This window comes from Anomalospiza imberbis, chromosome 24, assembly GCF_031753505.1.
Source record: "Anomalospiza imberbis isolate Cuckoo-Finch-1a 21T00152 chromosome 24, ASM3175350v1, whole genome shotgun sequence".
Lineage (NCBI taxonomy): Eukaryota > Metazoa > Chordata > Aves > Passeriformes > Viduidae > Anomalospiza > Anomalospiza imberbis.
The window spans coordinates 940,065-959,172 of record NC_089704.1 but is presented as its reverse complement, the minus strand read 5'-3'; the positions used below and the strand labels follow the sequence as shown (position 1 = coordinate 959,172).

The 19,108-nt window shown below is 52.0% G+C and overlaps 1 protein-coding gene across 2 annotated transcripts in view; it reads left to right on the top strand.

The window, feature by feature from the left end:
- Positions 1-1,557: 1,557 nt before the first annotated feature.
- FLI1 (Fli-1 proto-oncogene, ETS transcription factor) overlaps positions 1,558-19,108 on the top strand; it is a 91,704-nt gene continuing 74,153 nt past the window's right edge. Inside the window, exons 1-2 of one of the 2 annotated variants that reach the window (XM_068172252.1) lie at positions 1,558-1,962; positions 3,829-3,910. In XM_068172252.1, the coding sequence (XP_068028353.1) occupies positions 3,872-3,910 (39 nt within the window). In that variant the 5' untranslated portion in view covers positions 1,558-1,962; positions 3,829-3,871. Of the gene's footprint in view, positions 1,963-3,828; positions 3,911-16,026; positions 16,541-19,108 lie in introns of those variants that run through there. The other variant, XM_068172253.1, reaches the window with a different exon arrangement.

Here is a 19,108-nt window from a genome sequence, read left to right as displayed (position 1 = left end):
CAGCAAACCCAGCTCGGGATTCGGGGCAGGCGTTTCCCCTGAACTTGGGAGCGCTTTACATCCCAAATTCCTGTTAACGCCAACCTTTAAAGGATTTTTCATTGCAGGTTGTGCGTGTGCTCAGGGGTCCCCGCCGGAGCCAGGCTGAGACTGCTTTAAAAGTGCAGGAAAATAAGAGGAAAATGAGATCCGGGGCAGGGATGCACTCGCGAGTTCCCTGCCCCGCCAGGAAAACGGGAAGAGGCGTCAGTGAACACGAGAGCGGAGCCTGGGGTTCCTCCTGTGCCGTGTTCTGTGTAATTCACACGTGGAAACGTGAGAAAAGAATGAGCGATGGCTTTGAAACGTGAGCCCGTGCGGTCCCGGCTGGCCCGGCTGTGCAGAGAGTTGTTCCCATCCTCGCAGAATAATGAGATTAAGGCTTGGAAAGAGCATTTTTAACCCCGTGCACGCGATTTTTAAAAAGCCTTTAATGATGACAACGCTGCTTTTGATTTTAGAGCGTTGTTCTCCCTATTCCCTTTCTGTCCTGATTGTTCCCCCGATCCCTTCCCTCCTCCGCGTGTGTCCCTCCTGTGGCTTTGCTTTTCCTTCCATCCCAAGGAAGCTTCTCCCTATTTTAGGGAAGCTTCTCCCCCGTCCCCTCACCTTACGAAAGGGTTTCTCTCGCCACAAACAACAACAACAATTATAATAACAACAAAGAATCCAAAGAATTTCTATATTAAAAAGTGGCGAGGTCCCTGGTTGCTGGGTCCAGGTCTGAGTCTGTTTTCCTTGGAAATTGGGAGGAATGCTAAACGCCTCGTCTACCAGGGAGTAAATTGTGTGCGGAGCTCAAGGCACGGCTCCCAGGTTGCCCTTTCACCCCTTCACTTTATATGTTCCTCTTATTAAGGAGAAAAATGTTTCAATATGTTGGAATTTGGGGCAAAGCCGGGAAGGAGAGAAAGAGAATAGAGAATGGAAGAACATTTTCCAAATAGTTTTGGTAACCCTTCTGAGGGTTGCATTTAAAATTGATGTTGTACGAAAATCCCTCGAAGTTTTTGCCCAGGTTAACGCAAAATATTGTCTGTGAAGGTTTCTGAAGTGACAAAATGCACCAGGAACGTGACTCCGATGGGGAAAAACCATCCCTGGATTGAAGATGTGTTTCCTTTCCCTCCTGAACACGTTACTGTTTGATAGGCTCTTGTGAAATAGCTAAAAAGAGCCGGAGGTTTCGGCTTGCAGGCAGAAATACGGAATTCTTTAACCAAAAGAATCGTTTGGAGCCGATTCCATCCCGCTCTCCCAGCCGTGTGCATCTGCAGCGTGCTCCGTCATGCTTTGGGTTAACTCTTTTCTAGGTAAGAGTCAGGAAAGAAAACCTCAAAATAAGGACCGATGATTTAAAAACGGATATTTGAAACTTCCTTATTTTAAAAGGGGGATTTAAAGTAGCACTTGAGCTCCACTCAGCGTCTCTTTTCGGCTTGACTCCTCAGCAATACTTTTTTTAAAAAGTTGTGAATTTTTTCTTCTTTTTTTTCTCTTTCTCTTTTTTTAGTGTGTTATTTAAAGTCGCTCATAGCGCCAGGAGGGCTCACGGGGCGAGGATGTCCCATGGCCAGGAATAATCTGAGGGAACAGCTGGAATATTGATAAGGGGGGGAAAACGGAAATCAAATGAAAAGTAGAGGGCAGAGAAGCAAGGGAAAGGAAAGCAAAGCACGTCCTGGAGCTGCGAGCAGCACAGAAGCCCCCTGAGGAAATGCCTGCTTGATGCAGCCTGTCTGGATGGGCTGGGAATTTTAACTTCAGCGCTGCTTTGGATCCAGCAACTTGAAATCTCTCTTCTCCCCGCAAAACTGCAGCGGCAAGGGCAGTGCTCCGCAGCTGGGGGGGAGCCGGGGTTTGGTCTCAACCTGGATCTTTACAAACTGCTCTGCCACTGGCTGAGGGGAAAGGCTCTAAAAGGTGAGTCCTTCCAACCATAGCAACAAGAATAAGCGACTCTAAAAGTAGTTTAAGAGGCCTTTTTCTATCGCGGCTGACGCTGGCAGGGCGAGCCGATCGATAAATAATCCGCTGCAGGCTCTTGAGAACCGGCTCCAAAATATGCAGATGTATTTATTTACATGCACAGGCGTAATTACAACAGGGAGGTAGAGGAGGCGGGAGGGGGATGCTAATCAGGGGTAAAGAGGAGAGCGCGGAAAACCAATATGGGAATCCTTGATCCCAGAAAATTTACTGGCGAGGCAAAATTACCTTGTCCCTCCACTCTGCCTGCCCCCACCCCCCGTCGCAAGTTCAGAAGCAAAAGAAACTGGAATGTGTTAGGAGGGAGGACGACAGGAAAAAAAGGAATTGTACTTATCAGAAACACATTGTCCGCTTTAGAGCCGCTTGCCCTCCCGTGCCAGCTGGACGGGCAATAAATACTTTAAAAATCAATTAAAGGGGGGTTACGTGCAGATAGCGAGCTTTTGTTTTCCAGTTGTTGGGCTGAGGATTTTTTTTTTCCTTGTCTTTATTTCTTTTTTTCCCTGAACTTCACGGATGGTTCCGCGGCTCCAGGGGTGCGGGGGTGTCCCCGGGCTCTGCGGGGTCTCAGCTCCAGCGGCCGGGCAGCCACATGAACGCGGGTCTGTAACTAACCCGGGGCTGGCTCGGATCAGACCGGGACAAGCCGAGCTCAAGGCGCTGGCAGGACCCCGCAGCTTTTCCTCAGGAGCTTGGCAAAAAGCCCCAGGCCAGCAGCCGGGGTGCGCGGCTCCTGCGCATCCTTCCCATCCCGGCGGCTCCTTTCCCTGCGGTAATTCCCGGCTACATCTCTGAGCCTTCCTTCCACCCCGGAAAGCGGCACAGAACCGCAGCAGGGAGCGGCAGGCGGGGACGTGTGCGAGGGTGCCTGGCAATCTTAACGATGCACTACTTAGGCTTCGCTAATTACACTTAGCTAATTGTTTTCTGGCGCGTTCCAGAAGGGCTGAAGACCCCCAGAGGATCGGGGAGGACAAATAAAATCGGTTTGTCGGATGTTTTGGTGGCTGCGGGTTTGTTTTCCCACACACCATCACGTTTTGCACCATCGTTGTTAATCTCTGCGTCTCTGCAGTGACGATTTTGGGGGTTGGAGGCAGAAAACACTCTGTTCATCAGGAGCTCATCAAGGCTTAGGAGAACAGGAAAACAGATGGGGTGCCTTGAGTCTGAGACGAAGTCTGAGCAGGACCCGAAATAGAAACGGGACTGACAACCCTGAGAGTTCTTTTAATATTTGCAGCGATGCTTTCTTTCGGGGTATTTTTTAATTTATGGTTTAATTATTGTTGGCGAGGAAGGTTCCTTAAATCAGTCGGGGCCGGCGGGTTAATGGCTCGGGATGGTTTCAATGAGCCAGGAAAGGCAACTGCCCCTCGCTCAGCCCAGGGAAACCTCGGGGTACGAGTCAATGGGGTTAACTAGGCTCGACATGAAAACACGAGTATTTCAGCTGGCTTTTAATTGTTGGCTAAGAAATTCAGTTAATCAAATGTCAAACATTTCCCTCTGCTCTGGTCTAAAGTGAAGAAGGCTCTTTTCCTGAGGAGGAGGGAGAATCCAAAGGGAAAACCAAACTGGTATTAAAAAAGAGAAATTAACCCCTGCTCTGTGAGTCTCTTACTTGATTTTAGTTACTGTGTTGATGTGGTTCTCTGTGCTTTAAAAGTAACACTTAAATGCTTGCTCATTCCCCTCTATATTTTATTACCAATCTTATTATTTAAACCAGGCTTTATTCCTTTCTATTTCTACATGCATATATATGACTGGGAGTATTTTTATTATTTATTTCAGGTCAAATTTAGGACCTTTAAATATATCTAATAAAGAAGTAAGGATGTTTCAGACTGTACCAGACACTTCGTCTTACGTCAAGGTAAGACATGACAGCATCTTTAAACAGGTAATGTCAAAAATTACAATCCTCCCAAATTCACGGTCATTTGTATTGGTTGAAAATCTCATTCCCTTTCTTACTGAATTTAGCAGGAAAAAAAATCCCTTGATCTTCAGTGGGAGAGGGGTCAGAGACTGAAATATCAAATGTATCATTTTGGAAAGGTGCAGGGTTGAGCCAGAAGCTGTAACATCGATGACAAACGATGAGTTCAAGCGGGTTTGTCTTTTACCCCTCATCGGTGCTGGCTTTGCTGCGTTACGCTGTGGTCTTCAACTCCAGTGTGGTTTGGTGCTCTGGAACCAGCACACCCATGGGGCTGTGCTCCCGGGCTGTATCCCAGAGTTCTGGCACAGTGGTTCCTTCCATTTCCTTCCAACTTTCTGCTTTCCCAGCCCCCCTTAGTCCTGAGCCAGGGCTGAATTTCATTTCTCTTCTCTGCCGTGCCAGCTCCTGAGCTCCATGTGCAAGATGATCTGTAGAGTTGTGTGGTTTCTGAAAGGTCCATTTCAGAATGGATTTAGAGGGGGAAAATATTGAATGAGTTAAAGGCAAACATTTCTGTCAGCTGCTGAAGCAATGGATTGTCACACCAGGCAGTGCTGTGTGACACTGGGATTTCTTTCTGTGTTCCTGAAGTTCCTTTCTGTGCTTCAATGTTTCCATGCAATTTAGTAGGAAAATTAACTTTAGTTATTTTGTTTTTAACTGATATTACCAGATCTGGCACTTTAAATACTTGTTTGCATTTATTTATTTATTTAAAGTAAAAAAAAAAAAAAAGGATCTTACAATGTATTTTGATGGACCACTTCTGCCTCTTTCTTTTTTAAAGATTAAAACAGAAACCAAAGCAGGGTTGGTTGGGCACAGCTTTGTCCCTTTATACCTCAGTTGAGCTCTATATTATATTTGACATCATATAGAGGTTTTTTCACAACAGCTCCCAAGAATGTAAATAAACCAAGCCTGGGACATCTGGGTTACACGTTTGAGGCAAACCCTGCATGCAGCAGCACTTAGGGAAAATCTAAACCACAAGCTTCTCCTGTGTCTGAAGAAACACAGGAGGGTGTTAACTACAGCTGGGTGGATAATTTGTAATGAATAATTTATTACAGGAATTTGGTCTCTCTTTCTTTTCCTCTTTCCCTCTCTCAATGATCTGTGCCCTAGGATTACTGGGGATGATTCCTGTGAGTAATTCTGAGGTCATGGCTCAGTTTGGGCACTGGTTGGGACAATCAGCAGTGGAAATGAAAGCTTGGGATGATCCCAGGTCGTGTGGCACTGGCTGAGCTTGTGATGCCGCTCCACATCACTACAACAAGTCCAGCCAGGAACGGGCAGGATTCTCCCCTGGGCTGATATCCCCCAAAATCCCACTCCCATCTTGGTGGTTCAGGGAATGTTGGTGAGGTAATTTTGCTCAGTAAGTTCTCGTAGCTCTGGACCAGGTTCTGGAACAACAGAAATGGTGGAAAACAGCCGAAATCCGAGTCTGGGGGAGGCAAATCCCCTTGGCGTTCAAGCACAGGAAGGTGCTCCCCAGAGTGTGACTGGCTGTGGCCAGCTGGAGTCGGGGGTGCAGGAGATGCCCCAGGAGGCTCTGTCTGCAATGAGGAGATGAAGGCCCTGTGACATCCTCTGGAGTGGTGTCACTGCCTTGGGCTGGGAGGCAGATCCAGGGCTGCTCCGTTGGGAGCAAAATTCCTTTGGGATCGTGGAAGAGAGCCCCAGGCCTGAAATCCGGAGCGCTGCAGCAGAGTGGGAAGCCTGTCCCCGGCTGTGGCTGTGTCGGGCCAGCCTCCTCAGGAAGTGCAGTCCTGCAGGAAAAGGGCTGGGACAGGGCTCCCTTCCCAGGAGTTCGTGCTCTATCCACCAGGGAGAGTCCCCAGGTGGGACCCGCAGTGTGGAGGGAGGCATGAGCTGCGGGGTGCTGGACTCTGCCTCTGGCACAGCCCTTCTTCCTCAGCTGATGGCGTTTTGGGCAAAGATACTGTCTCTGCTGTTTTGTCTGCAGAGCTTCTCCCACACCGATGGCAGCGGGGAAATGATTTGTTCCTGTGCTTAAAAACATCAGCAGGATTTCAATGAAGGCTGACCCAAAATCCTCTGGAGACAAAGGAAATGTCTGCCACTGGCTCTGAGTGGTTTGAGCTGGGCAGCTCTGTCCCAGAGGGACCAGAAGGGTCTGGGCAGCTCATTCAGAGCAGTTCATTAAGGTGGGAGTGTGGTGAAATTCAGGGAAGTTTGAACCTTGAACACACAGGTGAGGTCAGTCTCTGCCCCTCTGGGTTTGGTGGCAGCTTCCAGTGACCCAAATGCACCGAGAGGCAGCAGAGAGCCTCTGACAGTGCCTGCCTTATTCCCAGAAGGGCTGGCATTGATGGATGTTCCAGGCAGTGGAAATGTGGCTGTGGATCCCCTCCGTGGTGCAGTGAGCTCCATGCTCCTGAGCAGGGCTCCTCCACCCTCTGCTGCTGCATCTCCCCCTCTTGGAGTGTGGGTGCAGCTCAGCAAGGTCCCCCTGAGACCTCCCTGCCTTCCTTCCCTTCCTGCTGCCCCACCCTGGCCTGGGAGGGCTTCCCAAGCTCTGGGGAGCACAAAGTTTGAAAATCAGAAGATTGAGAGGTTATTGAGTCCAAATTCCTCTCTCTTTCCGTGTCTACTCTGCTTATTATTACTCTAATTATTTTTTTTCATGGCATTCCTTCTCCACCAAGCCTTATTTGCTCTCTTATGGAAGGGAGAAGTATTTTCTTTGTTACTTTTGTGGGATGTGTACACCACCCGCACCAGAAAAAGAGAGATGGGGATTGATCTGTTCTACAAATCCTCCCCAACAGATGGACGGTGTGCGTTCACTTCAGGCTTACTCCGTTCCTTGGACAGAAAATGCCTCATCCCCCTCAGCTGGAGCCCAGAGGGGGCGGCTGCAGGGTGTTCCACACACCTACAGGGTGTTCCACAGGAATTCCAGGAGGAACAAATCCACCAAATATCCTGAGACACCTTCAGGCCAGGGGGTTCTTGTCACGGCTTTCCAAAAGCAGGCTGAGGGGTGAGGTGAGGTGAGGTGAGGTGAGGGAGCTGCAGGAGGCAGAGAAGGATTTCATTCAAAAATGCTTGGTTTTAACAAGGATTTTTATGTGGAGTCACTGGGATTGGAGCTCAGCTTCTCGGTGCTGCAGCCTTGAATTCCATCAGAGCACAGAGGGGTTATCAAAAGCACGGACAACAGATCCCACGGAACTCCTGACAGGGGATCCCAATCCCACAGAACTCCTGACAGGGGATCCCAATCCCACAGAACTGACAGGGGATCCCAATACCAGAGAACTGACAGGGGATCCCAATCCCATAGAACTCCTGACAGGGGATCCCAATCCCACAGAACTGACAGGGGATCCCAATCCCATAGAATTGACAGGGGATCCCAATCCCACAGAACTCCTGACAGGGGATCCCAATCCCACAGAACTGACAGGGGATCCCAATCCCATAGAATTGACAGGGGATCCCAATACCAGAGAACTGACAGGGGATCCCAATCCCATAGAACTCCTGACAGGGGATCCCAATCCCACAGAATTCCTGACAGGGGATCCCAATACCAGAGAACTGACAGGGGAACCCAATCCCACAGAACTGACAGGGGATCCCAATCCCACAGAACTCCTGACAGGGGATCCCAATCCCACAGAACTCCTGACAGGGGATCCCAATCCCACAGAACTCCTGACAGGGGATCCCAATCCCACAGAACTCCTGACAGGGGATCCCAATCCCACAGAACTGACAGGAGTTCCCAATCCCATAGAACTGAGAGGGGAACCCAGTCCCCCAGAACTGACAGGGGATCCCAATCCCACAGAATTCCTGACAGGGGATCCCAATCCCACAGAATTCCTGACAGGGGAACCCAATCCCACAGAACTGACAGGAGTTCCCAATCCCACAGAAATGACAGGGGATCCCAATCCCACAGAATTGACAGGGGATCCCAATCCCACAGAATTGACAGGGGATCCCAATCCCACAGAACTCCTGACAGGGGATCCCAATCCCACAGAATTGACAGGGGATCCCAATCCCACAGAACTCCTGACAGGGGATCCCAATCCCACAGAATTGACAGGGGATCCCAATCCCACAGAACTCCTGACAGGGGATCCCAATACCAGAGAAATGACAGGGGATCCCAATCCCACAGAACTCCTGACAGGGGATCCCAATCCCACAGAACTCCTGACAGGGGAAGTCAAGCTTCTCTCTCATACCCACTTCTTGTAGGGGCCTTAATACAATGGAGGGCTGGGAATTCATAGAAATAAAAACAATTTTGACCCTTCATGGCTTATTCTGCATAACTGTTGAAGAATTTCTATTCCTCCGACCATTAGGGACTGGCTAATCTGCAAGTATTTAATAATTCACAGTGTATCAGAGGGTGCTAATCTCGTCTAAACACAAGGACTTGACTTTAGAGAATGAAACACAGAATATAATTGGGAAATTAAATTTTAAAAGAAGACAGCACTGGAATCCTGACTGGAGGGATATGGAAGGGTTTAGAGCCATAAGCAAAGCATCATGACCTCTGAATACTGATTTTTTAATTATTATCATTGTGACAGCTCCTCCGGGTCACAGCAGCCCTCGCTCCCCTCCTGCCCTGCCAGTCTGTGCTTTCAGATGTGTATAAAGCAGCACAAGGATAATTTGGGAGTTCATTGTTCACCCGTGCTTTTCTTCTGCCCTTGAGCAACATCCAAACGCTTCATGTCCTCGTCCTCGCACACTCAGCGCTTCTGCTTTCGCTTCCCGTGCCCTGCCCTCCCCGAGACAGCCCCGGCGCTGGGTTGAGCCTCTCTCCCTTGCTGCTCCTGGAGCTCCTTCCCTGCTCCTGGAACCCTTTTCCTTCTCCTGGAACCCTTTTCCTTCTCCTGGAGCCCTTTTCCTTCTCCTTTTCCTGCTCCTGGAACCCCTTCCCTGCTCCTGGAGGTCTTTCCTTCTCCCGGAGCTCCTTCCTTCTCCTGGGACTCTTTTCCTTCTCCTGGAGCCCTTTTCCTGCTCCTGGAGCCCCTTCCCTGCTCCTGGAGGTCCTTTCCTGCCCCTGGAGCTCTTTCCTTCTCCTGGAACTCTTTTCCTTCTCCTGAAGCCCCTTTTCCTTCTCCTGGAGCCCCTTTTCATTCTCCTTTTTCTGCTCCTGCAGCCCCTTTCCTTCTCCTGGAGCTCCTTCCTTCTCCTGGAGTCCTTTTCCTTCTCCTGGTGTCCTTTTCCTTCTCCTGGTGTCCTTTTCCTTCTCCTGGAGCTCCTTTTCATTCTCCTGGAGCTCCTTCCTTCTCCTGGAGTCCTTTTCCTTCTCCTGGAGCTCCTTTTCCTTCACCTGGAGCTCCTTTCCTGCCCCTGGAGCTCCTTTTCCTTCTCCTGGAGCTCCTTTTCCTTCACCTGGAGCTCCTTTCCTGCCCCTGGAGCTCCTTTTCCTTCTCCTGGAGCTCCTTTTCCTTCACCTGGAGCTCCTTTCCTGCCCCTGGAGCTCCTTTTCCTTCACCTGGAGCTCCTTTTCCTTCACCTGGAGCTCCTTTCCTGCCCCTGGAGCTCTTTACTTCTCCTGGAGCTGCTTCCTTATCCTGGAGCTGTTTTCCTGCTCCTGCAGCCCCATCCTTCTCCTGGAGGCCTTTCCTGCCCCTGGAATTTCCACTCTGGGGCAGTTCCCAGTCCAGGTCCCAGCCCGGCCAGGCAGACCCTGCCGGGAATGTCCCTTGGAGGGGCAGGGAAGCACAGGGCGGAGAGGAGCGGCTGTCCCGCGTTTCCTCTTTCCCCCTGCAGTCCTGCTGCCCCCGCTGCCCCTGCGGAAAGCGGCCCCGGCCCTCGGGAAGGGCACGGAGGTGGATTCTGCCCCGGGAAGGAACCTCACTGCAAGCGCGGGGTTCCCGCTTTAAGCCCGGGTTTAACGCAGCCCTAAGGTTTGTGGTGCAGCACAAAGAAGGATATTCATGGAGGGAAAAGGGGCTGCGTGGCTGGGAACAATATTGGGTTTGTTCTTGCTCTCCCTCCGCCTGGAAAGTTTACAGAAGCCCTAAAGAGAGAGGGGGTAAATTCTTATTTTAAGGACAAAACAGTGGAGTTTTCTTTGGAGCGGCCACTGCCAAACCCCGGCACGGACACGTCCCTCTCCCGCCGAGCAGGAGCAGAGAACAGGTTGCCAGGAAAGAATATCCCGGGATTTCGTTTGTTTTGAGGCGGGATTGGTGCCTGCTGGACCGAGCGCTGCAGGGGGACCCGTGCGGGCTCAGCCCGCAGGTGCTCGGGGATAGGCGGGTGGAGCGGGCAGAAACCTGCCCGTGCTCCCAGGAACAGCTGGAGAACCTGAGCCCGGCAGGAAAGGCAAAACCAAAGCCTCCCTGGACTGGTTTTTCCCCGCTCCGGCGGCTGATGTTCCTACTGAGTGCATCCTCCAGCGCTTTATCCGTTTCTGCTTTTTTTTTTAATTTTATTTTTTCCCCTTTTCCCCATTCCTGGCATCCCGGAGGGTTCCAGTCCTTCTCCGCTGGGCTCGGGAGGAGGGGACAGGCACCTCCAGAGGGTGGGCACTGCAGTAGCTTCGGGGGCAGAAGCTGCTGTGGACTCCTCCGTCACTCACCTTCCACGGTCACTAATGACGTTTATACCCATTCGTTTCTCTTGCTTTCCCTCTTTGACACCCATTTCTCAGGGCACAAACGCTGCTAAATTGTCGGACTTTTAGCAAGTCGTTGATTAACGCCTTATGACAACTTGGTGCTTAAGGATTTAGGTCTTGTTTGCACCGATCTTTCTACTTTAAAGAGAAAAATCCCTCTCCATGTCCCCGTGTCCTGCCTTTTTCCCGTACTCAGCCCCGCGCTGCGTGGGGAAGGGCTGGCATTGTTCCTTTCCTCTTTACCTTCAAGATGCGGCTTGAATTCAAGTCGAGGTGGGAGGAAAAAGTGTTTTTCTTCTGGAATTGTGGCACGTTGGAGCTTTCTAAAATAAATCGGGCACAAGGGACGAGCTTTTCCAGTGACCTCTGTCTTTAGACAGCAGCAACCAACCCCCCTCCCCAGCTCTGCGACCTTTTAAAGGCCCCATTCTTTCCCAATTTACAGGAAAAACGCCCCCCTCCCAATATGCTGGATCCAGGGAATTTTGTATTCCAGCCCTCCCTATGCTTCCCAGCCCCGTGGTTAGAAGGAGAGGAGGTGTGGAGGGAAAGGGGAGCAAAAAGGGAAGAAAAGACAGAGTGAATGCTAAGGGGAAAAATGCTTTAAATCTTTCCTGTAAATCTCCAAATATATGAAGTCTGAGGAACAAATTCAAAGCAGGCACGGCCGCCAGAAGAGAAGTTAGAGAGAAATATTCTGTTCCATTCAAGCGCATCAAGGGTCTCGCTGAAGTCTTGTTTGGCTAAGGTCAGACGAGACTGGTTTCTCCAATAAAAATAAATCTCAAATTAATTATGGCCTCAAGCGAGGGGCCAGACGTTCGGAGCTAGTGCACTGCAGTCTGTTTTTTTGGCCTTCAGTATTTTTGTTTTTTGTGCCTCAGCTTTTCAATAACTGCGGGATGGGGGAGGGAAGGAGGGCGGGGGCTGTTTTATTGGGACACGGAACTCAAATAAAAGCATCCAGGACACCCCTGGCTCGCCCCGCTCGCCCCTCATTGCGACGCAGCTTCAAAGCTCCTGCATCTTCTCCACCCCACTTTTAAGACATTATGTTTTACTTAGTACCGATTAGCGGGGAGTAACTTCCAGGCTTCAGCTTCCCAGATCTCCTGGGCTGTTCCTGTCGGGAGGAGGGACCCGATCCTTCAGTTTTGCGGCTGGAACACTCTCCTGATTCCCTTTTATTGCTGCAGCTGAAAAGCGGAGGTTTGCCCAATTAACTGGGTCTAAAATTTGGATTCGTTTCGGGGGATCAAATCCCAGGGCTGCAGTTTGGGCTTTTTGCTTGTAAGAATGTGGGGTTAGAAAATAAACACGTTTTTCTTTCTGCGATGGGGTCAGTGCCAGAGGAAAGTCAGAGCTGGGGATTTTAAACGTCCACTGGAGCTGGGGGAGAGTTTCCTTCCAGTGAAGGCTGGACGGGATAAACTGTGGCCCCCTGCAAGTCCAGGATGACGGGAATTGTGCATGCGTTAGAGAGAATAGAACGTATGGCAAATTATCCAGAAAGCGATATTATTAAATATGTAACACACACAATGTACCCGGCGCGGGCTGTGTAAATGCACGTGTACTGAAAGCTCGTTTTACAAGGGGGACACTTTGTCACATTCAGTGGGAAATGAGGCACTTTCTAGCCACAAAGCCAGGGCGTGGATGTTGGGGGGTTTTTTTGAGCTCCTCTTCCTTATCCCCGCGTTAGTTCACAGCGACAGCTCCAGGCTGGGCTCAGCGAGAGCTCAGCTGATGCTGCTGGGGTCAGAGAGGGTGACAGAAGCCAATCCCCTCTCCTCTCCTCGGAAAATCAGATTCCCAACCTGCAATGGGGCTCGGGAAGGTTTTCACTGTGTTTGTTCCTAGGGAATAACCGGACGGTTTTAACTGTGAAGTGATGCCCGCTAATTCCGTGTGGGTAACAGACAGAACATCCAAATGTTTGGGGTTCTGCGAGGGACTGGCACAGAGCTACACCGGGGGTTAACTCCTTTGGGTCTGGACACGAAACAGCTCCAGGCCACATCCCCCCAGTGGGATGGGGCGATTCCATTCCTTTCGTTCAGATCGCGCCCAACGCGGCGTTTTCACCTTCTCCGTGTGGGGCTGCAGCCCTAAGGACGGGGAGAGGAGGTGGGGACGTGCCAGGCGCCCGAGATCAATATTGAGCTAATTAAAAACGCCGCTCGACAATTCCGTTCCAGTCGTTAACGGAGTGAAATCGGAAAGTAATAATAATAAATAGTAATAATAGAGGAGTAACTGATTTCTACCAGCCTGTCCCGATGTAAGCATTTGAAATCTTCCGTGGTTACCAAGATCAAATGATTTTCCAGCTGTCTAGTGGTGGCCACATTAAACAGATCCTAATTCCTTTGCTGTACCTACATGTGCATCCGAAGGGCGAGCAACAGATCCAGAGTGGCGAACACTGCTCAGCCCCGTGCCCGCCTTTCCCCCGCCTGTCCCGGCTCCCTCTTTCTTGGTTAAATGCAACAACAGTTAAAAACTCCGTTAGATACCAGTTAAATACCACTTAAAACCTCAGTCCAATATTCAGTTAAATAACAGTTAAATACCCAGTTAAATACCAGTTAAAACCTCAGTCCAATACTCAGTTAAATAACAGTTAAATACCCAGAGTCACGGCACAACCACCTAGGATGATTCAGAGCTTGGCGTCCGGAGGTTATTAATATTTCAGCCTTTTCCAAAAAGTATGGCATAACTTCAAAGGCGGCTTTGGGTTTGGTTTTGAGGTTTTTAGGGGTTGTTTGTTTTTTGTTGGTTTTGTTTTTTTGGTTTTTTTCTTTTGGGGGGGGTGGTGGGGTGGAAGGTGGGGGATTAAACCTAAAGCAGAAAGAAAAATAATGCAAAGCTTCTCTTTTCTATTTTTCGTTATTTGGAGGAAAATAGCAGATTGTCTGGCTTGTCTTTAGAATGTATAACACCTTCGCTCATTCCCTCATCTCTTGGGTTCTCCCAAATGCTGCTTTAGCCCAAATACAGGAGGAGAAGCACGGAGCATCCCTGACAGAGCCGGTATCACAAGTGACCTGAGCAGGCTCCGCTCTAGTCATCCCCAGACATGCAAAATAAACCCCTGCGGGTCACGGTGCCCTTCTGGCCATAAAATGCAGAGTTGGGTTCCAAAAATATCTCCCGGTGGGATGGCGGGGGGTCTGTTTGGCAACTTCCCGTCTTTGGGAGCGCCGGGGATGCGCAGCGGGGGCCGGATTTGTTTGTCCCTTCAGCCCGGAGCCGCGCAAAGGGGGTTTGAAGGTGCCGGGCTCAGGGGTTTTGAGGGTGTTGGGCTCAGAGGATTTTGAGGGTGTCGGGCTCAGGGGTTTTGAGGGTTTTGGGCTCAGAGGATTTTGAGGGTGTCGGGCTCAGGGGTTTTGAGGGTGTCGGGGTCCCGTCCCGCGAGCTGGGCCCGTTTTCAGGTGGTTTCCCCCGCCTCTCCCGGATCCTCGGCTCCCCCACTGTCGGTCCCGCAGCCCCGACTCGAAGTGCCCTGTGAGGTCGATGGGTGACAGAGGTTCCTGCCAGGGGATTTTTTTCCTCTTCCTTTCGCGGTTGAGATCCTCAACCTGTGCTCTCCCTCACCCCCCACCCGCGTTGTTTGTCGGGGCTGGTGGGGAGCGTTGTCTAGAGAGGAAACCATTCGGGTTTTGAAAGGATGCGTTTCACTCTTCCCTTTAACCTCTCGCTTTTCTGGTCGCTGCAGTCTGCAGCCATGTGGGAACGCCGAGGGGGGAGCCGGGACCGGAGCACTGCCGGGGGGGCAGGACAGAGGGCATGGAAAAGCAAGAGGAATGAGGAAAGCAAAGGGTTAACGGTGATTTCTTTTAATTGAACTCCAGTTTTGTGGCCCTAGGCAAGGGGGGACCTGACCCCGCTAGCAGCATCCAGATGTGCCGCTCTCGGGGGACCCCGGCGCAGCCCCCGGGAGCGCGGAGCAGACAGGAGAGGCCGGGGCCGCGGGGCGAGGGGAGGCGGCCGGGCTGGCCCTGCGCTCCCCCTTCACCTCCCGGCTGCAGGCGGCCTCAATCGCTGGCAAGCAGCGAGCCAAAAACCTCCAGGTCTGGTCACGTTCAGCCCCGTGTCTGCATCCGAACTGAAAAATTGTAGCTGAATTGATGAGGCTAATTTCAGAGGAGGGGGAGGGAGGGGAGGGAGGGGCAAGGGGGATCTGCGGCTCTCTCCTGCCAGCTTCGGGCTTGGAGAAATAAAGTATTAATAAAGCATCTCTGCCGCGGCCGGGGAGAAACACTGGTGGCATTATTGCATTTCCCTTTTGGAAGGAGCAGGGGCAGGATAACTTTGGATATAATTTTGCTTCCCCTCATCCCCTTCCCCGTGGCTGGACTAAAGACGGGGGAAACAAAAAGCCTGGACACGACTGGCACTGGACAAGGTAACGCTCTCCACCGACGGGCAGGGTGTCCTCCTGCCCTGGCACTCTTCTTTCTTGCCTCCACCCTCCTTTCCCTCCCTGCTCTGTGCCCGGTTTGTGGAAGTGGGGCAGGAGGGCTGTTGCACGATGTGTTCCGCCGTGGTTATTTTGGCAGGGGCGGGGGAGCGGGGGAGCTGGACAGGCGGGTATTGTCTCATTTCCCCGCTCCTTTGGAAGGCTTCGGCTTTTCCCGGAAAAAGGAAAACGCGCGTTTCTCCTCCGCCGCTCGCTCCGGTTTGAATGAGAGGGAGGGCTGCACGTCAGGGGCTCGCCAGCTCTGAAGCGAGGTCTAAAGGCTCCTGGCTGAGGGGTTTTGTTTGCTGTGCCCGTCAGGACACGGCACCGGAGCGCTACATTGGGCTGTTCTGATAATTATTGTGAGGTTCTGACATTTTTATCAAGTGGGGGTGTCCCCCTGCTCTGAGAGGATTTCACATCTTCGCGGGGAGCTCGCACTGGGAGAGGAGGCTGGGAAAGGACTCCTGGAACCTGAAAGAAAGGACGGAAAACCGTCCATCCCAGTGCTTTCCCTTCCCAGCCCCACACCCCACCCCGCGAGACGAGTGGGAGTGAGGGAAGGGGCGAGAGTGGCCGAGAGCCGCGGTTTGCCCGCAGCCTGTGTTTGATCCGTCTGTCTGTCCTGCATTATTGCACTCAGCGCTCGCTCCTGGCAGGGGCTGCACCCTCGGCTCACGCTCCGTGCTGGGAGGCGTGAAGGAGAGGGCTCGAAATATGCTTTGAATACGTTTTAATAGTCAGACTTTTTCTTTTCTCCCTCCGCCTGCCGTCACCGAATTGCATTTACGGTTTTCTCCCCTTAATTTTTCCCGTTGACTGGAAAACGCATTAATAAAAAAATCTGTGGGAAGAGACGGAAATTCAGTGAGTCAGGCTAAAGCTGCTCCAGCCAAAAGAAAAAAAAAAAAAAAAGCAAAACCCCACGTTAAACTAAGCCGTGAGATGACACAGGCTGGCTAACACGGGCTGGGGTGCGAGGCAAGCTCTGCGCTGGCCGGGCTGTCCCAGCGACAAACAGGAGCTGTGACAGAGGTAGCTATTGTTCTGCCTCTTCTTATCTAAATGGAGCAAATATCCTGTATGTAAAATATATATATATTCATCAAGAAGGCAGGACCAGCGTAGAGACGAAGGTTTCCTCCTCGAGTGACTTCACTTCCCAAAATTAGCAGAAAAAAACGTTTCATCCGGTTAACTGTCTCTTTTTCGCTCTGCTGCAAGAAGCAAAGTTAAAAAAAGAGAGAGACCGAGAGAGAGGGAGGGAGGGAGAGAGAGGGGGAGAGGGGGTACGGAGAGAGCAACAAAACCGCTGGAAGGGCAGCGCGAAGAGCGAAAAGAGAGAGAAGGATAAAAAACTTCAGGAGGCGTCAGTCGCAGGCTAAACCGGGTCAATGTGTGGAATATTGCTGGTCCCGGCTGGAAGTTATTCCCGATGGACGGCACTATTAAGGTAAGGGGGCAGGAGGGGCTGGGGGTCCCCTCGGGCTGGGGGGGCTCCGGGAAGGGGCGCGGGGCTGGGGGCCGGCTCCGGCCGGGCTCTCTCCTCCTCCTCCTCCTTCTCCTCCTCCTCTTTCGCCGCCGCCGCGCCTCGGGGCTCTCCCGTCGCCTCCCCGGCGCTCGGGGGATCGCAGCCGGGCCGAAGCCCTGGGCCAGGGCCCGAGGAGGGGCCGGGGAGTGCCCGGCTCCGGGGGCAGTGCCAGTGGCAGCTCCTGTCCCCGGCGTGGCGCGGAGCTGCCCCCGCAGTCCGTGTGTCCCTGGCCCTGGTCCCTCGCCCGGCCCTGGCCGAGGCGCTCCCGCTCTGGTGCTCTCCCCTGCGTTTCCTCCAGCAGCTTTTTGGGGGGTTTGGCGGGGAAAAAGCCCCGGGCTGGAGGAGAAACGTCTCCCTGGCTTGGGGGAAAGGGAAGCAGAGTGAGGCAAATAAACCATCAACATAACCAACCTCTGGTGGCCTTGAGCAACCGGGGACGCTGCTGGGGCTGCGAGAGCAGTTCCCGCTCCTGCCCTCCGGCCAGCCGGCCGCTCCTTCAGCCCTGCAAAGCTAAACCGAGCCCTTCCAAGCACCCCGAGCTGCTTCTCCAAGGCGAGGCAGCACAGGGCTGCCTTTGGGGGACACTTGTGCGATTGTGACGGGCTCTTCTTGGGGAGCGCTGCGGAACAGAAGTCGCTCGAACAGAGGAGCCTTGAAGCGAGAGACGCTGTGGGTGTGTTTGGGTTGGAGGATTTCGAAAGAAGCCTATCGCCTGCCTGGGTGGGGTGTCGAGCTCGGCTTAAAAGTGCTTTTTTTTTCCCTCTCTTTTTTCTTTTTTCTTTTATTTTTTTTAATTTTCTCTTTTTTTTTTTTTTTTTTTTTTTTTTTTTTTTTTTTTTTTTTTTTTTTTTTGCTGACCTGGGTAGAACGAAGTTGCAAACGGGCAGGAACTGAAACTGTCTCCCTTAGATTGCAGCTTGTGACAAGTGCACGGTTTGGAAAGGTCTCAAGAGAAGGGGGAGGGAAGGAGATGGGCAGGAAGAGAAAATGGAAAGAGGAAAGAAAGAGGGAATGAAAGGGTGAATATCAGAAAGGAAGGGAGAAAGCAGGAGTGTTGAAAGCACAATATTTGGGAGGTATGGCTGGAATAAGACAGGTTTTCCCCTCCACCTCCTGTGATCTGTAGCAAAAGTAACCTGGGCCTCATTCAGGATACATTTAATGCACCACAACTTTCTTTGATTTGTGGAGCCCTAAATATTGTGCAGTGAAAGTGCAGAAATTCCCCATCTGTGCCTTTGCTGTGGTGCACAGGTGGACCTGCTTTTCTGCACAGGCCAGGAGCCCCCCGGCCCATCCCTGGGCAGAGCTGGGCCGTTCTCCTCTCCTCTGGAGCCCCGGGAGCTGCTCCTGTCCCCGCTGCCCTGAGCTCTCCCCCCGCTGCGGTTTGGGGATGAGGAACTGCAGCGCTCCGAGCTGGGCTCAGTCACGCTGGAGGCTGTGGCCAAAGGAGGAACTCGGCCACAGCCCAGGTCACTGGCCCGGGGCTGGGCCTGCCCTGGGGCTGCTCTGCAGCCGCTCTGCCATGCCCCGCTGCCCTGCTAGGGCAGGAATCCTGACACTCTTGGGGCTGGGAGACACAGGATCTCCTCCTGGGCTCCTTCACCGAGCCATTCCAGGATCAGCAGCACTTTGCAGGTCCCTGTGTCCTGTTTGTCCCCTCTGCCAACGTACCCTCTTTCTGTGCCATACACTGAGATCAGTGCTCCTGTCCTGCCCACAGGATTAGCCAAGACTTCTTGTAAATTTTCATGCTGGGCAGAAAACTGCGGGATGGAGGGAGTGCCAGCCTCCCCCACAGAGAGACTGGCTGCAGGGAAGGGTGAGACCCCCTTGCCTGGCTTCTCGCAGGTGAAGGGCAGCACGAGAGGATGTGGCTTGAGATGCTGCAATGCTTTTGGTGTGCTGAGCTCTGTATTTAACCTGTGCTGCAGGGTGGGTGTGACTCTGAGGGCACAGCAAGGCAAACCCGGGCACATCCAGAGCAAAGCAATTAAACAGCAATCGTGCCCTCAGCTCTGCTCTTCCATCGAGGCGTTGATTTATCTCAGAGCTCTGCATCTGTGTGTGTGAAAAAATACGGCAGAAGGATGCACATCAGTGGCTGGAGAGCAAGAGAAAGGTTATTTCATCATCTACAGCAAGAACACGGGGCGGTCCCAGATGAAATCTGAGTTCCGGCATGGGGAAAGGCGCTTCCCACCCCAAAGTCAGAAATATTCCTGTCCTTGGAGAGGACTACTGCTGGATTTGGGACAGGGCTGTGCCCTCCAGATGATTTTCTTCTTGAGCAATTTAAATTTGTCAGGTGGCTGGTTTTTTAAGCCTATGCAATGCTATTGCACAGACTTGATTGTTTTAATTGAGCTGAAGCCTTTCACTGCAGGCTGGCAGATGCAGGGGTTTGGTCCAGCCTACAATGCACATCTCTCCCTTTGCCTGCAATCTCCAGTATTTGGCTTTGTCTTAGGCTGCATTACCAAGATAGGC